General features: G+C 43.7%; 1 protein-coding gene and 1 long non-coding RNA gene across 3 annotated transcripts in view; one reads left to right on the top strand and one right to left on the bottom strand.

Annotated features, from left to right (window-relative positions):
* ADAMTSL3 (ADAMTS like 3) overlaps positions 1 to 14,877 on the bottom strand; it is a 337,319-nt gene that overhangs the window by 55,213 nt on the left and 267,229 nt on the right. For both annotated transcript variants that reach the window (XM_038532980.1, XM_038532981.1), the window contains exons 21-22: positions 7,862 to 8,933; positions 885 to 1,012 (exon numbers count right to left, since the gene is read on the bottom strand). In XM_038532980.1, coding sequence (XP_038388908.1) covers positions 885 to 1,012; positions 7,862 to 8,933 — 1,200 coding nt within the window. The remainder of the gene's footprint in view (positions 1 to 884; positions 1,013 to 7,861; positions 8,934 to 14,877) is intronic.
* Positions 4,168 to 7,228, top strand: LOC119871216. The gene is made up of 2 exons (XR_005357102.1): positions 4,168 to 4,288; positions 7,001 to 7,228. It is a non-coding gene; the product is annotated as an uncharacterized LOC119871216 (long non-coding RNA).

The following is a 14,877-nucleotide window of genomic DNA, read 5'->3' as shown; positions in this document are numbered from 1 at the left end:
CTCTGCTTCTCTCTCTCTGTGTCTCTCATGAATAAATAAATAAAATCTTAAAAAAAAAAAAAGTCAAGGCCTGAAGGCCCCACCTGGGGAATGCAGCTAGGGGCAAAGCTCAAGCCAGACAGGTTCAAGGAGCTTTTAAATTCAACTGGTCCAACCTTCTCAGTGTGTGGATACAAGGCACCTGCTACCAAGCTCAGAACTCAGTTGTCCGAATGCTGGATTCTAATCCCTGGTACTTCTCTCCTCCTCTTACTCCCTGTGAGCCACAGATACCAGAAACCACAAGGCAGATAGCTGGAGGAGGGAGCTCGTTTTATTTATAATCCCAGAACAGGGACTTACCACAAGGAAGCGTTGCTTACAACTTACCACCCAGAAGTCTTCCTTCGTAATTAAGCACATTTTAATATTAAATGACACCATCTGCCTTCTGGGAAGACAGTAAATTTACATCACCTCTGAAAGTGTTCTGAAGGACTGGTAGGTGTGCCTCTGGAGGTATATAGCCCTTTTTAGAGGATAATTATTCACTTGCATTGGCTGGTGGCACTTAAAAAATGAGAAGTTCATACTATCAATGCTGCCAGTTAAACTCTGTCTCATTAACACCCAGTTCTCAGACGGCAAAGCTCTAAAGCAGACATTTTTGAGATCTGGTCCACAGGCCAGCAGCATTGGTATGACTTGGGACCGTGTTAAAAATGTGAACTCTTGAATTCCATCCCAGACCTACTGAGTCAGAAGCTCCAGGAATGGGGTCTAGAAATCTGTGTTTAGACAACCCCCCTGCCCTCGAGTATTTCTGCTGTCCATGCTGACCTTTGGGAGCTGCTGCCCTAGAAAATCCCAAACCAAGCATCTCAGGTTTCAACAACGGGCATTACCTGCGTAGAGCACTGGAGAACTCTCCACATCTGAACCAAGATGGTTAGCCACAGAGCATCCATACGTTCCTTGCTCCTTCTTTGTAGGGTTCCGTATCTGCATTTTTCCCATTCCAGCCAAGACTATCCTGTAGAACAGTTAGAAACGGGTGCGTTCATGTAACGTACTTCACAGCTCTAGGCTCACAGCATGTCCCAGGGAAAGAAAACTGCAAAATTATACTCTGAGCTGGCAAAGATCCTGCCCATAAGACTATAGAGTGGAAGAGTCTTCCTCCTGGGTTTGAGCTCAGAGATGCAGTACCCAGACATGCTTGACAAGCCAGTCTTTCTGCCTCACTTTGTACCAGAAAAGACTTTTCTGGATGAACTCAATGCTTAATCTACCGCATTTTCAGAAAGACAAACTAGCAAGTGTCACTTTGCAGGAAATTAACCTCTCATTGTGTGCCCAAACCCTTCTTTGTGAACTGCAGGTGTGAGTTTTTTGGTTCAGATTTTTACACCGGAAGCAAGCGGGCTGTCTGGCGATACAGCTTGGCTCAAGTTGTTACCTCAGTAGGACCGAATGGAGAAGTCAGAGGAGGCAGCAGTGCTAAGGCTGCCTTAGGACTGACCTGTATGAGTCCCATATGGCTTCCCAATTACAGATATCCATAAACACCTGCAGGTAAATACTGCAAGAACCAGTATTGCTCAGGTATATCCTGACAGGTGAAGTAACTATTCAGGGATTAGAAAAGGGTGATTGTTCTTCTTTTCTTTTAATTTTTTCTTGACAATCTGAAGCTGCTTCTAGATCACCTGGGTCGGCATCCTTAAACTATTTTTTCCCTGCAACCTCCCACTTTCCAGATCTTAGCAAGATGAACTATTCTGACCACTAAATGCTGTATGTTTTTCTTCATGAATTCTAGAACTAGCAAGCTGGAGAAGAGTCAGTTCTCCATTTCCTGTCACTTCATGGTGCTCACCCTATGCTCCAGCCATAATGAACCTCTAACAGTTTCCAGAACATTCTATGATCTTTCATCACCCCGAGCATTTGCATATGTTGTTCACTGTATTTGGAATGCCCTTCCCCCCTCCCACCCCATTCTGGCAAACTCTGATTTACCCACTGAATCCTGGATCAAATATAATTTCCCCTGTAAAGCTTTCCCCAATACTCCTAGAGTTATCTTCCCCTGCTCTGGGTTCCTTCTGCTCTGGTTCATATATTTATTTGATGAAATATCTATTTCTTCCCACCAGATTGTGATCTTTCAAAAGCAGGGACCAAATCTTATTCACAGCTGTGCATTTACAGTGCCTAACACAGTGAATTTGTATAGAAAGTTCTCAGAAACGTCTGATGACTAAATGTACGAGTGGTCAGAATATAACAGAAGAATAGCACATGGTTTGCATACTAGCAGGAGCTCCTCTGCAACACACATATGAAATACACAAAGGTGGGCAGATATACAACAGTGGAATTGCCCAGACCAAAAACGACAGACCTATTTTCTTTTTGCAATCAAATGCATTAATTTTTAGCTTAAGCAAGACAGATGAGAAACACAGAAAGAGGGAGAGAGAGAGAGGCAGAGACACAGGCAAAAGGAGAAGCAAGCTCCATGCAGGGAGCCCAACGTGGGACTCGATCCAGGGTCTCCAGGGTCTTCAATAAATGGTGCTGGGAAAATTGGACATCCACATGCAGAAGAATGAAACTAGACCACTCTCTTTCACCATACACAAAGATAAACTCAAAATGGGTGAAAGATCTAAATGTGAGACAAGATTCCATCAAAATCCTAGAGAAGAACACAGGCAACACCCTTTTTGAACTTGGCTGCAGTAACTTCTTGCAAGATACATCCACGAAGGCAAAAGAAACAAAAGCAAAAATGAACTATTGGGACTTCATCAAGATAAGGAGCTTTTGCACAGCAAAGGATACAGTCAACAAAACTCAAAGACAACCTACAGAAGGGGAGAAGATATTTGCAAATGATGTTATCAGATAAAGGGCTAGTTTCCAAGATCTATAAAGAACTTATTAAACTCAACAGCAAAGAAACAAACAATCCAATCACGAAATGGGCAAAAGACATGAACAGAAACCTCACAGAGGAAGACATAGACGTGGCCAACACGCACATGAGAAAATGCTCTGCATTACTTGCCATCAGGGAAATACAAATCAAAACCACAATGAGATACCACCTCACACCACTGAGAATGGGGCAAATTAACAAGGCAGGAAACCACAAATGTTGGAGAGGATGCGGAGAAAAGGGAACCTTCCTGCACTGTCGGTGGGAATGTGAACTGGTGCAGCCACTCTGGAAAACTGTGTGGAGGTTCCTCAGAGTTAAAAATAGACCTGCCCTACGACCCAGCAATTGCACTGCTGGGGATTTACCCCAAAGATACAGATGCAATGAAACGCCGGGACACCTGCACTCCGATGTTTCTAGCAGCAATGTCCACAATAGCCAAACTGTGGAAGGAGCCTCAGTGTCCATCGAAAGATGAATGGATAAAGAAGATGTGGTTTATGTATACAATGGAATATTACTCAGCCATTAGAAATGACAAATACCCACCATTTGCTTCAATGTGGATGGAACTGGAGGGTATTATGCTGAGTGAAGTAAGTCAATCGGAGAAGGACAAACATTATATGGTCTCATTCATTTGGGGAATATAAATAATAGTGAAAGGGAATATAAGGGAAGGGAGAAGAAATGGGTAGGAAATATCAGAAAGGGAGACAGAACATGAAGACTCCTAACTCTGGGAAACAAACTAGGGGTGGTGGAAGGGGAGGAGGGTGGGAGGTGGGGGTGACTGGGTGATGGGCACTGAGGGGGGCACTTGACGGGATGAGCACTGGGTGTTATTCTGTATGTTGGCAAATTGAACACCAATAAAAAATAAATTTATTATTAAAAAAAAGAATATAGGGCAGCCTGGATGGCTCAGCGGTTTAGCGCCGCCTTCAGCCCAGGGTGTGATCCTGGAGACCCGGGATCGAGTCCCACGTCAGGCTCCCTGCATGGAGCTTGCTTCTCCCTCTGCCTGTGTCTCTGCCTCTCTCTCTCTCTCTCTCTCTCTCTCAAATAAATAAATAAAATCTTAAAAAAATAAAAATAAAAAAAAGAAGAATATAACGAGTAACCACATTTGAAAAATAAACACAAATAAAATAAAAATAAATACAGGAAAATGTTTTCTTCCATTATTTCATATATATGTTTATATGAATTAGGAATCCTCAATCTCTTTATTTTGTAGGTCTCTACAGCACAGTGAGAAATCATTGAGATTGGAAATGGTTGGCACATGTGAATCTTACTGCTGGAGAAGCCACCTGGTATCTAGTCTGTGTCGGTCCCTGGACTGGAGAACAGTAGGTAGGGTTCTATAGGGGGGTGTGACCTTGGTCTCTGCTGTACAACCTTGGTCTTGATGAAGCTGATTCACAGGCATCAGCCCCAGTGAATCTACCTACAATCTGCCCTTCCTGGCTGAGATTTCTTACCCAGTTGGCATCCAAACGCCTACACCCCTACACACTTTCCTTTCATTGGATAGAAGCTCTCTTGGGATCCCAGTGGTTTGGCGCCTGCCTTTGGCCCAGGGCGCAATCCTGGAGACCGGGGATCGAATCCCACGTCGGGCTCCCGGTGCATGGAGCCTGCTTCTCCCTCTGCCTGTGTCTCTGCCTCTCTTTCTCTCTCTCTCTCTCTGTGTGACTATCATAAATAAATAAATAAATAAATTAGAAGCTCTCTTAATTCCATTTCTTAGTTACTTTGATTGAAAAGACATGTGAGATTCAGAAAAATATATCTAAAGGTGAGAACCTGTGTTACATAAAGAAAATAAAATGTAAGGGGAACAAATTAATTAGGTAAGATTAAAGAAGAAAATGGAAATAAGAATGGATCTTATTTTTTAAATTCTCTTAACAACCTAAAAACTTTTGGGGCACCTGGATGGCTCAGTGATTGAGTGTCTGCCTTTGGCTTAGGTCATGATTCAGGGATTCTGGGATCAAGTCCCTGTGGAGAACCTGCTTCTCCCTCTGCCTATGTCTCTGCCTCTCTCTCTCTCGCTCTCTCTCTCTGGGTCTCTCATGAATAAATAAATAAAATCTATAAAAAAAATACAAAAAACAAAATTTTTAATAGCCATATGTAATTGCTTTGGTATCAAATGTTTGATCCTTAAAGTATGCAGAAACACATTTGAGCCAGATGTACTATATCAAAACCTTTCTTCCTGAGACCTCCAGGAATCTCAGGGTCAGAAGCTAAAGTTAATTCCACATGATCAAGTCAAACTACTTAAAATCAACTCAACAAATATTTACTTAAACTGGCCATGCTCTATCACATCCCTGCCATACTTATATGGCCACAGTTGAATCGATTACTTCAACTTGCTCAGCCTCTGCTTCCTGACAACTTATGAAGTGAAAATTGCTGAGCGGTCCTCCAAGGGCGGTCCATGGACTCCAGAGGTTCTTGAAGTCAAAACGATTTTCATAATAATGAGAAGCCATTAATTGCCTTTCTTGCTGTGTTGATCTCTGCTTGGATAGCAAAAGCAGTGGCAGGTACAATCCTGGCACCAGGATGTACGAGTAGTCACTGTGTTCTTGACTGCCACACTCTTCCCATAAAAACAAAAATGCCAGTTTCCCTTAAGAATGTCCTTAATGAGGCAGTGAGACTTAACTAGTTTTCCTAAATCTCAACCCCCAAGTATGTATATTTTTCATATTCTGTATATGAAATGAGAAGTACACACAAAGCAGTCCTGTAGCATGTTTGACTTGCTAGCTGAATTAGCTGCTTTTTTCCCCCATGGAATACCATTTTTACTTGAAAGAATAGCTAACAAACTATAATTATTCAGGCTTGGGTATGTGACAGCTATTCTAAAAAATAATAATGATAACTAAAATGAGCTAACCAATTCAAGGAAAACGATTGACAGTGTTTATTGCCAGTGACCAAATTCGAACTTTCAAGTGAAAGTTAAAATTTTGGAAAATTGGTATCCTCCATTGTAAGCTTGGCAGTTTGCCAAAACTCAGACTTTTCTGATGAGTTGGGTCGCAATATTGCAGAGTATGTGTATTCTTTACATTGCCTAAGGAAATGTGCCAACACTGGGGAGATGGTATAATGCGGTGAGCTAATATTTTCCAAATGACCAATGTGTGATATAAACACATGTGTAGGTAGAAGATCCATCGAAAGTGCAAGATAAGCCAATATCACATTGTAAGGGAGTAACAAAATTTCATGAATATGGTTTTAGATTCCACATTCCAGGCAACTTTTAAGAAGCTACTGCTTGTTTACTTTTAGAGTAGTTGTAAAGAATTGCCATAATTATCTGCAAAGGCTATGAGAATGTCCTTTTTCCAACTAACATATCTGTATGAGGCCAAATTTTCTCTATAAACGTTAATTAAAACAACATATCACAACAGATTTAATGGAGAAGCATTTATGAGGATCCAGCTGTGTTTTATTAAGTCAGACATTAAAGAGCTTTGCAAAGATATAAAACAGTGCCATTGTTAGTAATTTTCTTTAAATATTGCTTTTCAAAAATTGTTATTTATATGAACATGTAATGGGATTCTGTTATTTCTACATGCATTAATAAACAGATATTTTAAATATTCTATGTGTTCATTTCTAATATGGTAAATATCGATAGCTATAACACACATTAACGAAAGCTCTTTAGGCTTCTTGGAGAAGCCTTTAAAGATTTTTAGATTCAAAAGGGTCCTAAGGCCAAAAGATTTGCAAACTGCTAAGCTAGTTGATCTGGAAGGTTTATTCCACTTGGAAAACTTCTTTACACTCCTGTGTTCAGTGTTCCAGGACAAAAAACGAAAAAGTTAGATTTGTTCTACCTTTTCACTCTAAGATACAACCTAATCATTTATAATAAAAAATCGAGTTTTACCTAGATTTCTTCTGCTGCTTCACACAGTAAGCTCAAATGCACTAAAAGACATGATAAAAATAAAATTTGCATTTTTAAAGTACAATATGGTCTGCAAAGCAATTTAACATCTGCTGTTCTATTTCTCTTAGTAATCCCTAGAAGCAGCTTGGACTCTCTGAATGCAAATTAAAAGAAAGCAAAGCATCTCCTGTCCTGTGTGCACAAACAGCAAGATGTGCAGATATTGAAGAATGCAAAAATGAATTTGTTAATCCCTGTTATTTTATGTGAAATGAATGAAATGTGATGTCTTTGTACTGACATGGAGCTCGTAATAAAAAATATGATTTAATATTTGGTTTTGAACATCTCAAAAACTTTGATCCTTACTTTTCATAACATAACAAATTGCATGATACAGAAAATTACTTCTGATCCTCAATCTTTTCACTAAGGCTATTATTTGTATGATATCCAAGCATCCTTGGTGGTGTTCAGGACAAGGGTCCCAGGTTCTGGATGGCCATGGATTAGTCTTGGGATTCAGTGACCTCATCAGACAACTACTAACCCCCACCCTGCCAGCTCGCAGGACTGACGTGAACGCCAAGGAGATACCATATCTCCTAGCTATAGAAGGGCACTGTAAATAAATTCTGATTTGCAGTTCCTACGTGGCGTGGGATTACTGCCAGGATGATTACTTTTTTGGGGCCTTATATGGATTTTGTTTTTAAATGTTAAGTGCCCTACAAAGAGAGAGGCTATACACGCTTAAACTCATTCTGTCTGTACCCAGTCTTGGTAATGATGGGGATGGTATGGTTTAATTTTTAAAATTCCAGTGTGTATGTGAAAAACACACCCTAACATTTTTTTTAGTCTCTTTCCTAAAGACTCCTGTTGGAAACACATTCTCAGGAGAAGGAATTTGAAAATCTTGTCAAGAAAACTGGAATGCCCATTAAGAAGGTATGACACAGTGAACACTGTATTCTTATTTTACTTACTTTTCTGAGGGCTGTAACAACGCCCCATCCTTGGTCCATGTATACGTGGCCTGACTGGGGGTAACGAGCTCACACAGTATATTGATGACCTCCGTCCTTTTTGTAATGTAGACTGTATCTCCAATCCTTGAATTTATTGTTTTATTAAATGACATCGAGGTGGGCTGGCTTTGTCTCATGAGAACAGGTCCCTTCAGCTTGAATGTCAGCTTGCCTGAGTTTTCCACATTCGAGCTTTGAGGCATACTTCTCGTTTCACCCCTTAGATGAGCAGCAGGAGGCACCCCTTCCTGGACACCCCTCCATTGGCTGTGTGCTGGGGGCACCTTGGCTAACTCTGCCACCAGCTGATAGATCACCTGGGATGCAAGATCATCACTGACCTCCCTGGTTTCCATGAGCTGACTCATGTTTCTTATCAGTTCATCAAACTGGGCCGTGTCCATGCTGTATGCTCCCTGCTTGACTGCTGCCTCAAACTGCTTGTTCTTAAACTCCCAGGAGTTGGTATTTCCCCCAATATTGTTACAGGCGCCCAAGAGAGCTCTCAAGAAAGGCTGGTTATCGATTTGGCCATCATCCGGATGAAGCTCATTTTTGTTACCCCATATTTGCCTCATTTTCTGCCATGTGGCTCCCAAGCCATTGGTCTCACTGTGGTCCATCCCAGGATATTCCCTCGTGTGCTCTCTGAGGGCTGGAGGTGCAATGAGCCGGTTGTCAGTGCCAATAAGCTTGAGAACCACAGTTTCCTGTGCAGGGCCGGCGATGCACCGGTATGTGCCGATATCAGGGGCTGCAAGGCTGTGGATTTTTAGTGAGCCCGACTTGGTGATGCCAAGCCGTTTGGAGTTCTGCAGACAACGGCCATCCTTCTCCCACTGGATCAGAGATTTCTGGAATCGTCGTACTGGACATTTAATAATCACAGATGTGTTGGGCAGCAAATAGGCTCTGCTACCAATGGTCAGGTTAATGCGCTTCTCTTCCCTCGTCTGAATGTAGACTCTTTGGACATCAAGGATCTGGGGTCCCTGCTCACTGGCTTTTGTCTTCTTCTCTGGTTTCACTTCTGCAAAGAGAAGAAAGAAAGAAAATACAAACAAGTATCTCAATAATAAGAGCTTTCTGACAGTAGTCTTCCAAGGTTGATGCAAGTCAACAAATGTATCTTTTTTCCTCCTTTAAAACAGCTGACAGTGAAAACATAAATAACGTATATAATATATCTACAGATGCAGATAAATTTCACAACTATCTGGTACTTTAGCAGCAAAGAATGGAAATTTGAATGAATGACATAAAATGTGTAAATTATTTTGCAAAGCCCTGGTTTGGGGAGACGTGAGGTTAAGTGTTTATATGAGTAGGAGGTGTCCAATGTTTTGGGCTTCCACCATCTGGTAGGGGTTCTGGGGGTGGTTAATATGGCTCAGCCAGAGGCATATCAGCTCTAGGGGAGAAAGCAGGAGTGGGGAAATGAGAGAATGCATTTGAAGGATCTGGAGGTGAGGCCAACGTGGCCAGTGGCAGCAGATAATCAGAGCAAGTCCACTAAACCTGGGCCTGAAGAAGCAAGTGATCCAAGAAGAAAAGAGGAAATAGGTACCTTGAAGCCAAACAAATCTAAGTTTGGATCTTAGCTCTGCCACCCAGACTAATCACTGAGCTCTCTGAGCCTCAGATTCCCTGCCTAGGAAGTGCGGGTAATGTTAGTGCCTTCATCAGGTGAGTATGAAAATTTGGTTGGACATTTACACCAAATGCTCGGTGCTTTCACACACGTGAGTGCCCCTGACAGCTAGCGGAGAACGGTCTGAGAGGAAGTGAGAGGTGGGGCTGGCTCTAGCTTCCTCCTGGGCGCGGCCCCCAGTTCATGGCCTCCGGCCAAAGACGATGCACCTTAGATCTCTCCTTTAGAAGAGGAACCTGCAGGAAGGCCTCGATATGTCCCAGGGTGATTCTGAAGTGAGGGAGGCATGATGTGGGTAGAATCCCAGTTCCTCTTTGATAACACACTTAGGTCCACAGGGACACAGAGGACCTCATAGCACCAGGTATGACAGAAGAGAGACTGGACTCCTTTCGAGGGAACTGCTAGATTCAGAAGGTCATGGGATCGGGGGCCTCATTATTTTGGAGGATCCTGGTTACAGGTCCTCCTGGTTGAAGCACTTGCAGGGATACACCAGAAGAATCAGATTGAGTCTCCACTTAGGTGGAGGAATTTATAACGGTGCCACTTAGGTGGCCCTCTCGGCCCGAGGCCATACCAATAGCATGCTTACTGATACCCTGGTTCTCCAGAATACCTCCTGGAGTCCTCCTGGGTGGCTCATGAGCTTCATAGGGTCTAGCTGCTTGCTGGGGTGTGGTGGCATCAGTACATTCCTGAAAACAACAGGGGTGAACCCATAATTTCCATGGTAGAGGATGTTCTTGGTGAAGGACACACATAATGAGTTTGCATTCAAATCCCGCACAGATGCGATTGGTAGGCCAGGACTATTGGCCCGGGCTCTGCCCGTGGATGCTCCTCAGCTCATCTCTAAGTGGAGCTGGATGACCTGCCACACATACATGCTTCCCTGTTGGATACAATCTCCACGGGGCATGTCAAGCTCACCGCCCCCCCCCCCCAGTTGATACATAAACATTTTCTTCCAGTTGGCAGCACAGTATTTTGAATATACTGCTGTATGTTCGAAAGAAGGAAGAAAATGTATGGATTCACTGGCAAATGAATAGTTTATCCATTATTATAGGCAGAGATGCTATCCGAAATAGTTAACAACGTGCACAACAAGGGTGCCACCAACCAGAACAGACGCTGGCTGTCGCCCTGGAGTGGGGTCCTGTTGTCACACCATACTCCCAAGTATTCCTTCCTTCATTGCTATGTTATGAGGAGGTCAGGCTCACCAGGGTCCCAAAAGCTGGGAGATAGTCATGGTATTCAGGCAGAGGCTATTTAGCAACCATTTGGGAAGTATGTTCAATTTTTTTTTTTTTTTTGAGAGAGAGAGAGAGAGAGAGAGAGAGAGAGAGAATCTTAAGCAGGCTCCATGCCCAGGGCAGAGCTCAACAAGGCTCTGAGATCATGACCTGAGCCAAAATCAAGAGTCATATGCTTAACCAACTGAGCCACCCAGGTGCCCCAAGTATGTTCATATTTTAACAACCAATATGTGGGGGTTCAATATCAAGTAAAGCAGCAACTCTCAAACTTCACTGCCTGTTAGAAGCACCTGTATTATTATTTGTTAATCTCAATGCCCTGGGTCCTCTCCCCAGATATTCTGACTTACGGAGTGCAGCCTGGCACTAGAAATTTTTTAAGCTCTCCAGGGGCCTGAAATGTGTAGCAAAGTTTGAGAACCTCTACCTCCAAGCGTACCACTGTATTAAACCAAGGCAGCACAGAGAGAGGCTCCTGACTTCCGTTATTTTACTGAAAGACCATGTGTGCTAGGATGTCGCCAGTCAAGAGAGGAGAATAAGAAGCAGCATCTGTGCTCTCTGTGTGAACCCTGCCAAAGTCTTTACCGCATGTGGTGTCTTCTGGAAGAAGCCTGCAGGAGGATTTCTTTCTGGCCTTGGCCTCAGGAATCATCATACTTTATTCTGAATAATTAGTCTGTTTCCTATCCAATGAGTGCTGAACTGTGTCACTAACCAGGCTGCTTTTTCAAGGTTGCTATTTTGTTGGCGAGTTTAGAGCCAAATCTGTGCCCCTATGTAAGAGGAGTATACAATTCAAGACATGATCACGTACTAGCCTTGTTTGTTTTCCTTTCTCATTCCTTATCTACTTCTAATTTTACTTGCCTGGTTGCATCTTATAAATACTTACAAGTGGCCTATTGTTGTCACAAGGCAGGGTATGTGTGCATGTACACACATGCACACATGTGAACATGGTATCTACCCAGATGTGTATATATCTACCCACACAGATCTCTCATGATGATTTAAAAGGACCTATTTGAACACCCTGTCTGGTCATTGGTCCCTTATAGGTCAACAAAGGAAAGATATGAATGTGCAATGGATAGCCTCAAAATTAAAATACAAACTGGGTCAAACTCAGGTTTTTATTAGTGCAACTGAGGCATTGAGGAGGTAGGCTATTTTAGGGTAGCCATGCTGTTAAGAATGAGGCCATAGCTGGAATGTTTCTGCACTTACTGGGACACAGATTCCCATGTAGGAAATGGAGCACACCTGTCTGGCTGAATTGTTCAGGCTGGGGATGATCTGAGGTCCATATAAGCCCACACAGCATCCTGATGCCCTAGAAGCAACCATGAATGTGGTTTCTCATTACTGTTAGGTCCACTGGTAGCCAGATGTTCCTCAGTTAAGACTGAGGCTTAAACTAGATGGGGCTCTGACTCCTTCCAAGGCAGCCTGGGGAGTCTAAAGGTGATGGGCAGTGTTCAGTCTTGGTGACGAAGCTGCCCAAGTGGCTGGGTGAGCTGCGTGAGAGCCATCTGCTCCCTCTGGCTGCCTGCCCATTTGTTGGAAGGTCAGCCCTGTGACCTTGGCTGGCTGCATTCCCAATCCTGCAAGTGCTCCTGCTGAGTACAGAGCAGGTTAGTTAGCAGGTGTGCCTGAGAAGTGGTCTGGGATTCAGGCTCTATCTGCCAGGCTGCCAGGTACCACAGCTTGGATCAATTCCTCTCTTGGGACTCCTGTGGGTTCCTTTGGAGAAGTGCCTGGAGCATGACATCATTAGACACGGTTCTTAGGCAAGAACTAGTCTGGTTTCAGGTGACTGCCTTCTCCTGAACCTAGACATGCCCCCAAACTACAACACTGGCTTAGCCTGATCAGGTGCGGCATCATCTACCGTGCAGAGAGTGGTCAGGTACCTATGGCAACCTCCTGAAGGGGCTGTGGGCCTGTGCAAGGGTCCCGACCCATCCTCCACCTCTCTCACTGTGCTGGATTTGAGAAATGTCACATCTCTGGCTTTTCTAGAAAATGAAAAGATCTTTCTTCTAGAGGTCTTCCTTCTAGGCCTCTGGGCCAGCCTGCCCTACACAATAGAAGCCAGCCAGCTCTGGGAACCTGAGGCTGTTTACAGCAACTGCATCTCGGTTCCTTACTTGTTCATGTCCTGTCTTAACTCCAGTCATATCCCTGCCATAACTCTAGACCTTGGTGCCATGCCAGGTCTCTGCCCCAAGCCATCTGGGCTGGATATTTCCATTTGGTCTTGCCAGCATATGCCTCCTGCCACACCCGAATGGGCTTCAGCGGCGAGGCAGCCTCTAAGATCTCCTAGAGCCCTGCTGGAATCCCAGGCCTCTCAGAATCCACCCCTGAGTGTGGCTGCTGGGCTGAGGCTGGCTCCCATCCCGCCCACAAGTACTGAAGATCCGGCAAGCTCATTTGGAGCTCAATCAAGAACTTGAGCATATTGGATTCTTTCCAGCCTTCTCTGAGGGTAGAAGCCCGGGTAGCTGAAAGGGGGCTGCAGGGGGTGCTGTGGGTAGGACATGCTAAATGAGCTGTGAAGGCCCCAGAGGCCCCACGGAAGACGGCTACTGTAAATGCCACATCAGCCTGAGACGATGGCTTCCGTTTCTTGCTTCCCAGGCACTTTCCAACCAAACGCCGTCTGGCTTCTGCTCACAGTTCCCCACTAAATGCTCTTTGGGAAAGGCCACCCATGGTCTGCCCCCCTAGTGACAGATACAAAGTCTCCCTTCTGTGTTCTTACATGGCCATTCTAGGACATATGGCAACCTCAATCCCTCACTTCTGGAAGAAGACTCTCCTCTCATGTGAGGACCCTCACCTGGTCCTTTCCAACCACCACTCATTTACAGTGCATTACGTGCTGTTGCTACCCCTCTGGCATCGCACTTGGCTACTTTCCTTTCTTGCTCTGACCTTTCCCTTGGATGACCTTGTAGGTGTAACAAGCAACTCTGAGCTATCTAACTTACCTGGTCTACTTCACCTGGTCTGGTTTATCAGATCTAGTCTATTGGTCTAGTTTATCTATCCTGGTTTATCTGGTCTAGTTTTTCTAATTGAATTGATCAACTCTAGTTTATCAGTCTAGTTTATTGGGTCTAGTTTATCTAGTTTATCTGGACTAGTTTATCAGGTCTAGTTTATCTGTGTAGTTTATGTAGTCTAGCTTATCTATCTAGATTATCTGGTCGACTTTATCTGCATAGTTTATCTAGTCTGTTTATCTGTCTAGTTTACCTGGCCTAGTTTATTATTCTAGTTTACCTAGTTTAGTTTACTGGCCTAGTTTATCTAGTCTAGTTTATCTGTCTAGATTATATGGTCTAGTTTATCAGTCTGGTATACCAGGTCTAGTTTAGTCTAGATTATCTGGTTTAGTTTACCTGGCATAGTTTATCAGTTTAGTTTGTCAATCTAGCTTCTCTAGTCTAGTTTATCAGGTCTATTTTATCTAGTCTAATTTCTCTGTCTAGCCTGAACCTCTCTCTGGGGCTCCAGACCTAATTATATCTACTGCTTATCAGAAATCTCTTCCTGGTACTTCAAGTTTTAAAATATTATCATCTAAACACATTATTTCTGCTTCCTGTCCCATCCCAAGTATCCTCCTTTTCCTGTATTCCCCAAGTTAATGGCATCACTTTCTCCCAATTACCCCAAGGCAGAAACCAGAAAATCATTGTGATTCCTCTCTGTCCACTGGAGTGCTGACCCCACCTCTCACTGGCTCTCAGGTCAGTAAAATTGTTAGTATCTGTCCCCAACTCTGCATTCAACCATATCACAGTGGCCACCTGAAGTTGGCCATGGTGGGAGTACTTACACCACAGAAATCAATACGGCTAAGAAATAGTAACTACCCTTCTCAACACTCCTCCCCCAAAGCTGGTTGTTAAACACTTACAAGCACATCTCATCCCTGTCCCTTAGCTCCCAGCTCCAAATGTCATCCTGCTTAGGCAGGATATCTGAAACATTGTGAGCATCTACTGCCACACTCTCTCTGCTAGATATTGCCATAGTCCCTT

This window comes from Canis lupus, chromosome 3 (genome assembly GCF_011100685.1).
Source record: "Canis lupus familiaris isolate Mischka breed German Shepherd chromosome 3, alternate assembly UU_Cfam_GSD_1.0, whole genome shotgun sequence".
In the NCBI taxonomy this organism is placed as follows: Eukaryota; Metazoa; Chordata; class Mammalia; order Carnivora; family Canidae; genus Canis; species Canis lupus.
Note: the sequence above shows the minus strand (reverse complement) of the source record. Positions and strands in the feature narration are given on the sequence as shown.